Here is a 15,691-nt window from a genome sequence, read left to right as displayed (position 1 = left end):
AAATCAGGTTAAAATTTCAGTCAAGAGTTCTAGTCGTTTCAGACTATGGTTTATTAGCGCTCAGAAGAAAAACTTGACCTATGCCAATATTTCAAAAAGCGTAATTTAAATCTACAGGACAGTCAGTGATTGTGATTATGACCCCTGACTGTGATGACGACCTTCTAGATGATGACATGCACTATCAAAAAGGCTGACCTTATCCTAAATTTAGGCTTTATATCTAAAGCTACTTTTAGTCAATAGGATGTTGTGACAACTCTATTAAAAAAAACATTTCAAATTGCATTATCTTGTGAACCTTCTAGCAACACAAAATTTCTGAACACCATAATTTTAATTTTCCTCTTTGTTTATTTGTCAGTAATGGATGGGGTTTATGTTTATCCATCCCTTTCTTCTCCCTTTTTACCTTGAAATCCTGTCAATAAACAAAACATACTTAGATGTATTATAGTACACTGCAAGAGAAGGAACTATCATAATTCAAAGTAATCAATTAACATGTATTTATTTCACAGTGTTATCAAACAGTAATTTTTATATGTTAGCTAAATAAAAGATTCCTCATCTGTAAAGGAATAAGTACAATTTAACTCTGTTTACTAAGTGATCAGTTACTAAATATATCACTTTACCCTCATAAATAAAGATAAAACAATATGATTAAGACTAGGACTTCTAGTCCTTAAATTTCCAGCATTGGCACATGCCCCATTCTTTTTTTTTTTCTAGTGTCTCTTGAGTCATCATTTATAATCAAAGAGGGTGCTGATGCGAGTGGGTCAGAGAAATATCATTCAATAGAGGAAAGATGAAAAAATTACCCAGTAGAGGAGCACCTGGTCAGTTTCTCCCTGCCACTCCCCACTATCTAGGGAATAGATAGTTTGATACTATTTAATTCTGGAAATACAAAATATCATTTAAGACTTTTCTTTGCTGTCAAAACTGGGTGCTTCTGCCTTGGGAGAAACATCAGGTGTTGGCTTCCAGCTGTGACACTCCCGAAGGCAGAGCAGTGAAAGGCTGACACAAGGCAGCTCAGGGAGCTCCACACTCTGCCCGGCTTACCTCCTTTATATCTGCCTTTAGGCAACAGTGAGACCCACAGGGCCTTGTTTCCACTGACTTTTCATGGAAAAGACCTTCAAGATCATTGAGTTCAACCTTTGACCAACATCATGTCAACTGAACCATATCACTACGTACCATGTCCAGTCACTTCCAGGGGTGATGACTCCACCACCACCCTGGGCAGCCTCTTCCAATGTCTGGCCACCCTTTCAGTGAAAAAATTCTTCCTGATGCCTAACCTCAATATCCCCTGGTGCAGCTTGAGGCTATGTCCTCTTCTGCTGGCATTGGCTGCCTGGGAGAAGAGGCCCCACCTCACTACACCCTCCTTTCAGGCTGTTGTACAGAGCAAAAACGTCTCCCCTGAACCTCCTGTTCCCCAGGCTAAACATCCCCTTCTCCCTCAAGCTGCTCCTCATAGGACTTAAATTTTTGATTTATGTTTTCACAATATTTCTCTTAATGCAAAAAAACAAAACCCCAAACCTCTTTTTGGTGGCAAACACAGCCTTGAAAAAACAGCGCAAAGCTTAAGATCCTCTGCTGTAGCTAAACATAACCAATGTTTAAAGTATTTTGCACCTTAAAATATATCATTATACATTCCTTATACATTTCACTTTTTCAAGGTCACTGAATCAAGCTGGAAGGTGACTGGAAAGAGAACAACACATGAGTTCCAGATGTCTCTTCTAAAGCTTTTCTTCCATTAGGAAATGGGCTTTCCCTTTTGCAAAGTGCAGATGCATGGCCAGGCCCAGAGCCACCTCCCTTCCTCATACACACCATACACATGAACCTTGAACGTCATCTGAACATACAACTCCCACAGAAGTCAGCGGGCTCAGGCAAACTCAGCCCTCAGGTATTTATTGTATGTCTAGCTCAGCATCACATCATACACCTGGAGCCTGGTCCTAGAGCAGCTGCAGTGAACCAATTTCCCTAGGTTCCCCCTGGATTAATGAACGGTCCCAGAGCTGATCCAGCCTTGACCAAGAGGTTGGATTACAAGGCTCCTTGGATCTCTTCCAATACAATTTTTCCTATGATCCTAATGTACAGGTTCCATGGATCTAACTGCAAGGCTAAGGAAGAGTGGGAGGAAGGATGAGCAGTAGAAAGACAGAGGTTAATGTTTAAAGCACAGCTGATGACAATTTCTTATCTTTCAAGTATTAGACTGTTTGTGCTAGAAATTCCTACCTCTTCTTCCTGAATATGAAATCAAATTAAGTAACTGATTTTTGCAACAGATTTTCCTGAGGATTATTTGTATTCTAGAGGGTGGAAAGACAAGGCAGTAGAATTTTGTTGGAAATCATTTATCATTTGAATCCTTATACTCAAACAAGATTTTGAGTTTTTCACCCGAAGTTTGAGAAAATGTCCTGTTCATCCAGTTGTGGCATCTGTTTTCCCTGGAAATTTAGTTAAGAGGTTTACTAACCATTTATTTAGTTTGATGTGCCCGTGTGCAAGACAGAGTACACAGTTTTGGACAGGGATTTTTGGACCTAAAGTGAATTGTTTCCTCAGCAACAGTATTCCTTGGAAACAGAAGACTTTCCAAAATAGGTCTTTGCACTGGCAAATACGCACAGCTCCGTGAAAGCCTGCGAGTCTGCAGGGCACTGCTGTAGCATTTCAATCGCACTTGGAAAACAAACCTCAAAAAGCCAGAAACTACTGGCTCTTCCCTTTGTGCTTGGCCAGTAACTCTTTTAATGATTTCCAGGAGAAAAGACCTGGCTTTTTCTGTTCCAAGGCCCTTCTGAATACCTGGATTCCTCAAGATGGAATCACGACCCTGTTATCTTAAACAGATATGCGTTTCCCCTGAAAAAAACCCCACTTATCCGCTGTTGCCTTGATCTCCCTTCCCCTCAGGGTCTCCCTTTACAACCCCAGATCAGCTCCTTGGCGGCGGGAAGCGGCCCCGGGGCGGGCACAAGCCCTTCCCACCTCTTATTTTGGCTCTTTCCGCCTCACCTTGAAGCCCGCCTGGCCGCGGCCCCCTCCGCGGGGCACAGCGGCGGGGATGGGCCGGGCCCCGCCCCGGGTCCCACCACCGCCTCCGCGGGCGGGCGGGCGGGTGGCCGGAGCAGCGGGGCGCGGGCGGGGACGGGCCAGGGGCGGGTTAAAAGCGGCGGCAGGTGAACAGGGAGGGACCTTAAAGCTCCGGGGCGGTGAAGCTGGGGCCGCCTGCTCCGTAGCCGCCGGCGGAGCCACGTTGATCGGCGTAGCCCGGCCGCGGCGCCGGGAGCTGCCGGCGGGGTGACCGCCCCTCAGCAGCGGCCGCCGCTGAGGCAGGTGAGGGGCGCGGCGGGGAAGGACGGAAGGAAGAAGGGACGGGAAGGGAAGGGGTGCGGCGGGACAGGTGCCGGTACCCCCGGGCAGCTGAGGCCGCACTTGTTGCGCTCCAGAGCGGGGCCAGGGCCGCGGCAGCGCAGCCAGGAGCTCTGGTGGCGGTGCCCGCCGGGGAGGCAGCGGGGCCGGGCGCGGAGCCGCCGTGTGCGCTGCCCACCCTGCCCCGGCAGGATTCACCCTGCTCGGTGTGGGTGCTCTCCGCTTCCCCTCGCCAGCTTGAGCGTCACAGAGAGCGCTCCAACCCCGTGAGCAGTTGTGGCTGGGAATGCTCCCTGTCTCCGCTGGTTACGCGTTTGACTTACAGCGAAATCTTTATTCACCTCTCAGCAGGTCTCTGTGAGCGCGTTATGTGAGGTACGTACGACCAGCTACGACACCAAGCAAAATCAAGGCTCCTGCAATTACAGGTAATTTGCGACACGCCTACAGACGTTAAGAGAGCTGCGGGAAGGTAAACAGCTTGCATCAGTAAAACTGACAGGTCCTGTGAGTGTCTGACCACACACTGGAAACATTCCTTAGAATTACAGGGGAAATAGGAAATGAGATATGAGTCAGAAATAAATGTATTTCTGAGTATCGGGGCTGGATAAGATCGCCCAAAGAATGAGTACTTAAGGCCTTAAATAAAACATGAAGGAAGTGCTGGAGTAAAGGCAGGAGTGCTTGTTTAGCTCCTGGCACTAGCTAGTAGCTGGGCATGTTCTGGGCATGGCTGGCTTTTCTGTCATCAGGCTTTCCTAGATTGGGTGTTACTTTCACAGTCTCTCATGTTGAAGAATCTCTCCTCTGCTCTCAACAGAAGAAATTATTTCCTTGTCTTGTACCCCATTAGTTTTCGCTGTGTAGCCTGGCAATACTCTTGAGACAGCAGGCAGAGGGTTGCAAGAAGGAAGTGGCCTTTTGTCTTAAGAATGCTCTTTTAAACCCAGATTTTATAACTTTGGTAATTAATGGCTGTGTCTTGTATGAAATACTGTGAGAGTTTGGCATCACCACAGTGTATATGTGTACACTGAGTCAAAAGCAGAATAAAATATATTTTCATCCTTAATTTTGTTAAAGGAGTTATGTAATTTTTAACATTTCTTGGCCTCTACTTCTCAGCCTGGCAACCCTACTTGCCAGCTACATCCTTTGAAGAGCTCCAGAGAAAAGACAGTTGGTAAAAGGGTGTGCATGTGATTGGGTTAGATCTGTCTTAGAAAACAAGGCAATAGTGGGACAAGCCTCAGCCTGGAAGAAGGTGGTACTTTCATGTGTCAACTAAACATTGCAATGTAAATTTCATGGTGGGCTTTTCAGCACATCTCCCAGAGGCATGAGATTGCATTTATACTACACGTGTCAGGCTTCCTAGGAGACTTCAGAGACTCCAGAACTGTCACTCTCATAATTGGTAGGATTACATATCTCAGAGCTTAAAAATGGAACACTAAAACCCTATGAATTAGCATACTTCTCTGGAGAAATTCATTCTGTCCTGGCAGGGCCAGTTCTCTCAGTTTGCTGAAGCTGGGCCTCTGACAGGGTTGCTGTTTAGCATCCCTTGATGCACAACCCAGGTAGATTATTTGGGCAGCCTAATCTATTTTGTGCAAAAAAAGTAATTGTACATAGAAAAATGTATAGCAGACTATCTTAGTAGCTGGAAAATAACAGCACTTTGAGTTATACATACAAATTCATAACACTCAATGCATAACCTCGTGGGTTATGGTTATGGTTACTTGTGAGTAAAGACAAATTGATTCTTGTAAACAGTTCCAGTTAAATCAGTGGTCCCAGACATTGTGAAATAGGAGCATGGGTTGAAGATGTTTTTCTTCTGATTTTTTCCCTTGTTCTGTTCCTTGCTGATTTTAATTGTTACTTAATGATGACTGATGAGGTATCTGAAAGGAGAATTCTGACTCTTGCCTGGCTAAACATCAGTTTGTGTAAGGAAAAGTTTGAAGTGATGATATGAGGTGAGATAACGTGCTGTCAAAACAGCAAGAATGTGGAAAAAGAGAAGCACATCTATTAGCTGATGAAAGAATGTTGAAACTAATTCTATTCCTTATCACACACCTGCCTTTCTTCCTGTAATAGAGTTCTAAAAAGAAAAAGTTGCCTTTGACTTTACTCTTGATAAATGAAATAACAAAATACATGCTCAAGAGAAAGCTCCAGTGCAGCGTAAAATGTTAGTGTGTTTATAAGTTTTAGTGTTTCCAAAAGGATATGAGTTCTGTGTGTGAAAGAAGACAGAGGCTTGTTAATTGTAGAGGAAAGGAGAGACTTGTAGAGGGGATGTAGACATTTGCCTAGGTGTAGGGGGATGGAAATAGAAATTAGGTAACAGGCTTTAAAAAAAAAAAAAGTAACATTAAAAAGTCATAACTAAAAAGTTATTTTGATGACCAGAAGCAGTGCACAATATCTCTAAAACTTTCTTTAAGATATGGGAAATAGGACATTTGTATCAGCGGTGGCATAGTCCTCAGGAATTCAGCTTTCTTCCAAAGTAAGAAGCTTTAAGCACACTTTGAAGGAAAGGTTTACAGGGGAAAATGGCTGAGACAGGCTAAACTCTAATAGGACTTGTGCTGTCTTGTTATGCCTTCAAGTGTGACCTCTGATTTCCTGTTTTGTACAAGTGGAATGAATTTTGTGTAGAGATGTTCTGGAGGATAGTAATCTCCAGTTTACACTTGCAGGCTGGTGAAATAGGTATGGATGTTTCTAAGCATCCTTGGAAAATGACTTAAAACTTCTGTGAGGGCATGAATATGGTTCAGTCATAAGGGTGTCATTGTGGGCAGAAACTGAACCCTTAAATGCTCTTGATATTTAAATAGCATAATTTTTAATAACATTTAACTACATACAAATTGGGTCCTAATCTGTTGGGTTTCTCTGGATTTCATGCTGTATTTAATTAGAGCAAAGAATGCCTCCTGTTTTCCTAAACTTGAGTAGAAGGAAAGAACAATGCTTGCAGTGTTCAGACCTGCAACTGTCAGAGGTTTCCTGTTCCTGATTAGTCTTTGCCTGTTCTTGTGTCAAATCAGATATACTGTAATCCCTCTGTCATGGCTCTTCTCCTCTCCAGTTTCCACTCTGATCTGGAGATAGGTGTTCAGAATGAAGTCTAAGAGCTACTAGTGAGAATTGCACAGGCTTTTGTGCTTGTTAGGCTGGTCCTTTGATCTTTCCCAGCTTTTTAGGAAAGCAGATTTGTTGATATTCCAGAGTCTCCTAGCTGCATATTCCTTGAAGTTTTTAATATGCTGCTGTAAAATTAAAATAGCTGGAAGCTACCTATTAAAGGATTTTGCTTTCCAAGGTCTAAGTTCAAAGCTTTGTCTTCTTGCATTTTTGAACTCTGCATTAAAGCTATAGCAATGTAGGGAGCTGCGTTCTTTTTCAGGTGTCAGAAATATCCTGAATGATTGAATTCAAGCTCTGTGCATCCAGCTTTGAACTGTTACTTATCTGTCTTGGTTCATTTAGCCTGTGAAGCTTGTAATTGCAGTGGAGCATTTCAGGAGAACAGCCCTGTGAGATGGTGATATTTTCGTTATCTCTAGTTTAATGTCTGGGAAACTGAGGCATGGGGCAGACTGACAAATTAGATAGGAAGTCTGAGCAAGCTAGCAAGTGACTGATGTAGCCTGTGTACAAGCCTTTCTTGGTGACATAAAAGGGTGCTGTATTTTGGAAGATGGTAATCTGTATGTATTAGAAGCTTCCTTGCTTCAGCCTTGGCAGTGCTGCTGTTCTTGTAGTACAGCACCAAAACTAACTTAGCAATAGGAATAACAAAATCTACACGCTGGTAATTAAGTGCTTGCTGTAAACTAGATGTCAGGTTGGCAGGATGGAGGCATGCTGATGGAAAACTGCTGAAACCCAGACTAATGTGTTCTTCAAATCTGAGTAATGTCACAGCATTATGCAGCTCTAGGACACCTCGATGCTGGTTATCAGCTGCACCCCCCCTCCCCTCCACCGTGAGCCGCTGCTCCAGTGCAGCTGTTCAGTGAGATCAACACCTGAAGGGAAAGTTGTCTCAGAAGCACGTTTGAATGCATGTTGGACCTCAACATGCAGCAGTACTACTTGTGCTAAGTTGGGTCATAAAATAATTTTGGTAATGATTTTGTATCTGTGGCAAAAGTTCTGCATTAATCTGCTGCTCTTGGGTATGTGATTTACCTTTGTCCCCACCTTGGAGGGTAGGCGGGGACACTTGAGATCAGTGCTTTTTTGCTTAAAGATTATCTTGGTTAACACATTCCCACATGGGAAAAAGTGACTTCTTTCTTGGCAATCTGCTGATCTTTTATCAGTATCTGGAGGCATGCTGAAAGTGGTGGAATGTCACACCAAACTGGTAACTCCTGGTACACTGTACACTAAAATTCTGATAGAATTGCAAACACCCTCTAAATTTCTTCGTAAATCCAGTACATTAAATAAATTGGTATCCAGATTGAAGGTGAGAAGGGGTATAATCTTAATCTGAATTTATGCATAAATTAGGGTCTGTGGACCTCTTCTTGAATGGGGCTCCTAGATATTACTGTAGCATAAACAGATATTGTAATACTTGCTTATGTCTACTTTTTTTTTTGCTTGATAATATTCCATATTGCAAGCACCATATATGTATGTGGCAAAGACGTATCTTCTTTTGTTTTTACACCTTCACTGTATTCCAGTTGTGGATTTAGGTACTGAGTAATGATTTTCCAGTGCAACAGTCTATAACAAAGGAAAATGGTGTCTGTTAACAAGCCAGCTGTACTCCTAAACAGGGGAGCTCAGTGATGATTGTCCTCAGTGTTGTGGATTGCAGAGATTTTTCACAGGGTTTATGCACTGTGCTGCAATTGTGGTTTAATATAGGCTTACAGGAGCTAGCTTTAAACTGGAAGGCGGTCTAGCCATGGCAGCACAGAACTCAAAATACTGCCCATAAGCTGTAGAACTACAGAAGGAGTTAAGCTGTGGTTCTTCTCTTGCTGCTGTCTAGCTTACTAGTGGGGAAAAAAAAAAAAATAAACCACAAACCAACAATACAAAAAAAACCAGCCCCCAAATGAAACACCTGCTTATGTGGCTATGTTGTGTGATCATACAGAACTGTTTTCCCTTGTAACTTAATTTTTCAGTCAAGCATGGTGATCTTTTATGATTGTTTTTAATTGTTAAGTGTAACAACCATATCCCACTGTGCTCCTCTAATGGTTGAAATGAAACAGAAGGTGCTGCTGGTAGTAGATACCTATGTGGAGACTTGGAAAATTTTATTTTCATGCTCAGTTGCAATTTTTGTGAAGGAGAAATTAACATTTAATGCACGCCCCTGTTAAAAATTATTCTAAATGCTTAGTTACTAAACCTCACAGCTTCAGCTGTCTTCTGTTCTTCCCAGTTTCTTCCTTTATAACCAATCTCTATCCTCATTCCTACTTTACATTTTTCCCCCAAAATTCACTTAAGCTTTGTCTTCTTGTAGTGTTCTGTACCAGCAAACTAGGTAAGTCCTTGACTGTCTACATACTGTTATTTCTGTAAGCATTTGGCAGGATTTGCTCACATCGAAATAGTATCTGGACTGGCTCTATAAAAATAGGACTTGCCAAGCCATTAAAGGGATATAATTTTCCTGCTTTCTTCTCCTTTGGTCAGCAGGACAGCTAATACTTTACTTGCTAGTAAAGTACTTGCTAGTGAAAAGGAGGGCAAGTATTTGAAAGAAAGATTACTCACTCAAAAGCTAGAACCTTGATCAGAGGTTAAGAGTAAACAAGCCATCACATCACTACAGTTAGCCCTGAAGGGATGTTTAGTTGGAGGGATCTGCACTGGTGGCTTTAGTAGCATGAAGGGCCATACTTGGCTAACTTAAATTCTGCTTGGATCACTGTGTCTGTTCGTTGGAGAGGGGTGGACACTTTGGCAGTGTGTGAATTGCCTTCATTGGCTTCTCTTAAGTTGCATTGAGGAGAGCTGTTTAAAGCCAGCTAGTAGGAAATGCTGTGGCCAAAGTACTTGGATGGCATTCAGGCTGCCTGGATATGGCACTACAATCTTAGATGCGTCACCTTTCAGGGAGAAGACAGTGAGACTTCACTGCTGTCTGATCAGTGCCTGTAGCACTCGAGTAGTCCAGAAGTCATATGATTCTTCACCAACATCAAAACAAGCCTGAGAGGCTGTGAGCAAGAAGGGGCAAAGGTTGGTGACTTGCTCAGCAATCAGTGGGAAGAACAGTGGATGGTGGCTGGAGGAGCTGAAGAGGTAGCTGGAAGATTTGGTAAGGTATGTGGGAAAGGTGAAGGGAGGAGTGTTTGGGCAGATATGAAAGACAAAGGCTCTTTTGGAAAGAAGAGCAGATGTCACCAGGAAACTCTGGGCAAAAGACTGCCTCTTCAAAGTGTGGTGGCTTCTTCTTTCTTGATCCAGATACAGACATGTCTTTGCTAGAATTGAAGCAGTTTTTTGGTTTAACAAGGACAATATACTCTTAAGAGAAGATGGAGCGAGATGAAGGGTGTGTATTATCTTCAGCATTAAAGCTTTGCCAGCCCCTTTTTTCCACTGACTGCTCATTCTTACCCATGCTTTGCAGTTTGGAGTTCTTGTTGTTTTATTGTTTGTGGTTTCTTGGGGGGGGTTTAAAATGAAGCTATCATTTTCAGATGGTCTGTGGGTCTGTGCTGTTAAGCAGAATGATAAAATGGATCAGGTTTAAAAAATTCAAATCAACCAAAACATACTAGTCCTGGGAAGAATTTATGGACAAGTCACCCACTTTATAATGCGCCTTCACAAAGTCACAGGAGATGACCTGTAGTGTGACCTTAGGAGAAAAGAGGACTAGGAGAAGCTTCTTCAGCTAACTACACACTGGGGAACTTGTACTTTGAATCTCCTTCTGCATAGGGAGGAGGAAACAAATCCATGTGAAGCTGTAACAAAATGGCAGCACTACTGATGTGCAGTGAAGCTAAAAACAGGGCTTATGAAGAGCAGATACACAGGTTTAACTTCACAGCCTTTTCACTCTAAGAAGATGGAATGACTGGGAAGAAAGTAAAGACTCTGGTGGAGTTACAGGATAATGTGTGTAATACTGCAGTTTGCATGGTGCCAGTCCTCTGCAGGATTTATTTTCAAATGTTCAGAAGTATTTCTAGTCATAATATTTAGTTGCAGTAATTTCATAAGGACTGTAATGACTATCATTTTATAAGTACTGTAATTGCCATATGTGTGTAATAGTAACCGAGAACACAAAAAAGTGGTAACTGTTCCTCTATTTAACAATGCAATAATTGCCAAGGCAAATTCTGAAAGAATTTTCATCAATCAGATGACAGAAAAAGGGGTGGAAACAATTAAAAATCCAGCTTATATGTTTAGTAAGGATCTCTGGTATAAAGGGTCTTTGCTCTGTCCTCATAGGGTTGTTAACCTACAGAGACTCTCTGTAACTGTATGCTAATGAAAAAAGAATATTTCTTCTTGGAAAAAATAACATAGCAGGGGATAGCAAGCTAAGTCTGTTTCAGGACTGTTTTCAGTCACATACAGCAGAAATAGCCCATATAGTTTGTACGTCCTGAAGGAGGCTCAGGAAAAGATCTCTCCAATCTGGAGGAGATCTTGGATCCCCCCCTTGGTTTTCAGCTGGAGTATAACCCCCCACAGTCAATCAGCAACATCCGAGGGAAATGTAGTTTCTGGAACTAGTGAAGGGAGATGACATTTAAATCTCAGTAACTCAAGGAAAAGGTACCATAGTGTTGTGTAACAGTTAAGTGTCCTCATTTTCTTTGACCTGTTGGGTACATTGATACTCAGTCAAAGTATGTGACCTGCTGATTATATGTAACTCACTGTAAACCAGGAAGATTTTTGACATTACTCAGAATGGGGGTGTGATGTGGAAGACAACTGCAAGATAGTGTCATGATTTTTCTTCCTCAAGCAGTGTGATCCATTTCAGAGTCAGGAGAATCTTGTGATTAATATGATGACCTGTTTGCCAGTAACTGCTCTTTAAAGCAACTTTGAAAAGATGATTTTGCTTATTGGTGCCTTGTGCTGTAAAAGAGATATGGGCTCTGAGATACAAACAAATTAAAGTTGTAAATAACCTTCATGAACAATTTCATAGCCATGAGATCTGTAAAAACTTTTAGATGGTCCTGGTTGATAGGCACAGTTTCTTGAATACACAGTAGCTCTCAAACTAACTTTATGTAAATCGGTGTGAAGTGGAGGGGTGAGGGCAGATGGGCTGAAATGCTTCTGAATGCTCTCTGTAAAAAGCTGTTTGTGGAAGCTGGGAAAACCCAGACAATTGTGTTGTTCCTCAGGAGACCAAAAGATGAAGTCTTTAATTCATTAGTTGTAGTACTTTGAAACTCACCTGCTGGAAACTATATTCTTCTGTTGAAAAAGTCTCTGAGCTACTGCTGGCCTGTCTGAACTCTTAAAATGTTGACTGTAGCATTCTCCTAAGCCTCTGAAATAGCTTCCCTAATCTAGGACTAATGAAGTCTGTGTTATAGGGGAGGAAAAAGCCCCAACCTGACAGGTACTCACAATGAAAGAGTCTTTATCCAATTACCCTAGGCCCTTTTTGTAGTAAGTGGAAAGAAAAGCAATTTTGGTATGAATCTTAAATGCTGATTTTAAATGTCCAGCTTGGGATGGATAATGACAGAGATTTTACCTTCATTGCTTCAAGCTAGTGTGGAGTTTGCTTTGACTAAGAATGCAGTCACACTTTTTAAACTGGTGAATGCAGGTTATCCAAACCTTCTCATGGAAGGTGCAGAGTATCAGCAGCAGTTACTCAAGGTCTATCTTTATTGCTGGAGTGTACTCAAATCATTATTTACACTCTAAATGCAAGGATAAACCAATTGGCCTTGACTTATATAGGAATTCTATCTATCTAACACATTGTTTTTTTAACGTAACATCTACCTTACTTTTGGCTGATATCTCCTATTATTTTGTTACAGTTATCAAGCTGCTAGAAGTTTTATCTTTTCATTTAAGGCTATGTTCATCATTTTCCCATCTGTCTTTCTTACTTAATGTGGCATTGGCAAATACACCTAGGAGTGGAATGAATGTGGTGCCATGTGTGTAATCCAGTATGAAATATTTCCTGCTGATGTTGATTAGGTTGTCACTTATGACTAGTTGTAGGTAAGCCCACTGTGTCCACAAAACATTACCTCAGCCAGTGCATGTGCTACACTTATGATACGGGCTGTATTTTAAACGGCATGCTTGCTGATATTTGTTTCCTGTCTTGATTAATCTTAGTTTTGTTTATTTGTCTTGTCTTAGGGCAGAGGATTAAAACAAGACAATGGATTGGGGAGCTCTGCATACTATTTTGGGAGGTGTAAATAAGCACTCCACCAGTATCGGGAAGATATGGCTCACAGTCCTCTTCATCTTCCGTATCATGATCCTGGTTGTGGCTGCAGAGAGAGTCTGGGGAGATGAACAAGACGACTTTGTCTGCAACACACTTCAGCCTGGCTGCAGAAATGTTTGTTATGATCACTTTTTCCCCATCTCTCACATCAGACTCTGGGCCCTGCAGCTGATCTTTGTCTCCACACCCGCACTGCTGGTGGCCATGCATGTGGCTTACAGGAGGCATGAGAAAAAAAGGCAGTTCAGAAAAGGAGACCAGAAATGTGAATTCAAGGACATCGAAGAAATCCGGAAACAGAGGTTTCGTATTGAGGGCTCCTTGTGGTGGACATACACCAGCAGCATCTTTTTCAGACTGATCTTTGAAGCCGTCTTCATGTACGCGTTTTATTTCATGTACGATGGGTTCCGAATGCCTCGCTTAATGAAATGTAATGCCTGGCCCTGCCCCAACACTGTAGACTGCTTTGTTTCCCGACCTACTGAAAAGACAGTGTTCACTATTTTCATGATTGCTGTGTCCAGCATTTGCATTCTTTTAAATGTGGCTGAATTATGTTACTTACTGACAAAGTTTTTCCTCAGAAGGTCTAGAAAAGCTGGAAATTCAAAACAGCAACCCAACCATGAGAATAAGGAAGAAACCAAACAAAATGAAATGAACGAGTTAATATCTGATAGCTGCCAGAACACAGTTATAGGGTTTTCAAGTAGCTAAGGTGGTGTCAATGCTGACGTTCACTGTTTTTGGAGTGAATGTTTTATTTAAAGGCTGCAAATGAAATTTGTTGTATGAAACAAAGTTGAGTGAGATTTTGATGCATAGTGTCAGATGTCGAGTATGTGCACGTCTGGGAAAAGTCAGGGCAGCCTAAACATGTGAAAATTGTGCAAGGATTAAATAGGAAGATACACTTTCCTATGAGTACCCTTACAAGCTGACTATGACAAGTGGGGAGCCCACTGCTACCTTCATGCTGACACAGCTCCTGAAAACTAAATGCAACAGCAATAAGAACAAAAGTCTTTCCAAGCTAGGTATCCTAGTATTACAAGATGTTTTGTAATAGTGATAGTTTTTACTTGTGACCTGATGATTAAAATATTTTTCTAAAATCTAAGATTCCATGTTACTTAAGGTGTTACAGTACACAACTGACTGTTTTATTTCTTAACCAGGCATATGCGGATGAACCCTGTAATACCATATTCATAGGGAAGAGACAGCAGTAGGCTTCATGCATCTTCACAGCTTTGTGAGTGCTGCTTGAGTCCGGGCAGGTAGCTTGAGATGCTTGCATATACACTGCTGGCTGTAGGGGAATTGTATGGAAGCCCACCAGTGTGGATAATTGAGGTAGCTAGATTCTGAGTGCAAACACTTGCCTAAAAACAGCACAAGAATATAGTTACAGCCTATGTAGACTTGTTTAAACATCTAGCAGACCTGGTAATCCTACCAATCTCTTACTTGCATACTGCCAGTTTTATAGCCACTTACATATGTTTATGTAGATGTTTATTTCTCTAATGTATTAGCTGTATTTGTTTCTTCATACTGTATCACATCATGGAACTTCTTTGGTTTTGATTTGTTTGCTTTTTTTGGTAGTAGACTGATGGTGCTGTTATGAGACTAGAGTCTGTCTGGTTTCAAGGACATGGAAAAGTATTACTGGAAATGGAGCAAGTCTTCTGAATAAAAGGCAAACACTTTTACCTTTCTTAGTGAAGTGAGAGTCTATATGTGAATGTTAGGCAAAATTTTAAGTAGGAATATAAAAAAAACTTTTTCAAGTAGAGACTACATCCAAAGTGCACATAAACCCTAGAACACCCCTCATTCACTTCCAGGGCACTGATGCCCTAATTCTATTGTCCATACTCTCATGGAGATAGATAGGTAACTCTGAGTGCATGGCAGTATGTGGCTGTGGGAGGGGTGTGCTTGTGAAAGCAGGGGAACCTGAAAGTCAGAGGTGGGTGCAGTGCAAAGCAGCTGTATTGTCTTGTGTGCTTCCTGTTTTGGGCCACTTCTCACCACCGTGGATACGCTGACCTCGGTAGAGCTGTTTTGGGGGTTTGTTGTCTTTTTACAAATGGATTAGCCTGACTGTTTTTGCATAATGGAACTACCCTTCCAAGGTGTAGAACAAAGAGCAGGTATCTTTAGGGGCAGATTTTGCACAGTGCCCTTTTCCTCATGTTGTTGTATCACACTTCTTACAGGTGCTGGCACAGCTCTATGTGTGTCAATGCTGTAAGAAGGCGTGGGTGGGTTGGTTGATTTATTTGTGACTAGTAAAAGCCTAACAGGGAGCAGGCACAAGCAACAGAGAGACAAAATACCTAGAGTCAGCTCTGTCCCTGCATGAGGGCCTGAACTGAGCCCTGTCATTTATTCTCATCCACTGGCACACTCCTGATCTTTCCTGCCTTCACAGCACATTTTCTTTTTTAATCACTGTTGTGAAAAGAAATTGCTGCTAGTCTTCTGAATGTGTCTACCAGCAAGCTCGAGGAAAAAGTATATGCAGCTATAGTATATTAGTGTATATTATTCTCTCTGCAGATTTAAGGAAGCTGTTCTCTTAGGGTCAGGAACATGGGTGCTCAGGCTGTACCTTACTGGATTACCCCCCATTCTGCCCAGGGGCACAAGCAGAGTGGTGGTTCCAGGTTGTGGAGATACAGCTGCTTCTCTTCCAGGACTGTGTTTGGTGGAACAACTTGAGACTTGACTTTTGTCTGGGACATCTGTCGATCACATACCATATAGTGA

General features: G+C 42.1%; 1 protein-coding gene across 7 annotated transcripts; it reads left to right on the top strand.

Moving 5' to 3' along the window:
- Window positions 1-3,193: 3,193 nt before the first annotated feature.
- Window positions 3,194-14,633, top strand: LOC106854035 (gap junction beta-6 protein). 7 transcript variants are annotated; one of them, XM_088159474.1, is made up of 4 exons: window positions 3,194-3,390; window positions 3,775-3,854; window positions 9,553-9,757; window positions 12,814-14,633. In XM_088159474.1, the coding sequence occupies exon 4, from the start codon at window positions 12,836-12,838 to the stop codon at window positions 13,625-13,627; it is 792 nt and encodes a 263-aa protein (XP_088015600.1). In that variant the 5' UTR covers window positions 3,194-3,390; window positions 3,775-3,854; window positions 9,553-9,757; window positions 12,814-12,835; the 3' UTR covers window positions 13,628-14,633. The 7 variants fall into 7 exon arrangements, with proteins under 7 accessions (XP_088015600.1, XP_088015599.1, XP_088015595.1 ...); XM_088159473.1 differs by having other exon boundaries at window positions 9,553-9,762; XM_088159469.1 differs by lacking the exon at window positions 9,553-9,757.
- Window positions 14,634-15,691: the final 1,058 nt, after the last annotated feature.

Source organism: Sturnus vulgaris, chromosome 2 (assembly GCF_052056855.1).
Source record: "Sturnus vulgaris isolate bStuVul1 chromosome 2, bStuVul1.hap1, whole genome shotgun sequence".
In the NCBI taxonomy this organism is placed as follows: Eukaryota; Metazoa; Chordata; class Aves; order Passeriformes; family Sturnidae; genus Sturnus; species Sturnus vulgaris.
This window is presented reverse-complemented; position numbering and strand designations above follow the sequence as displayed.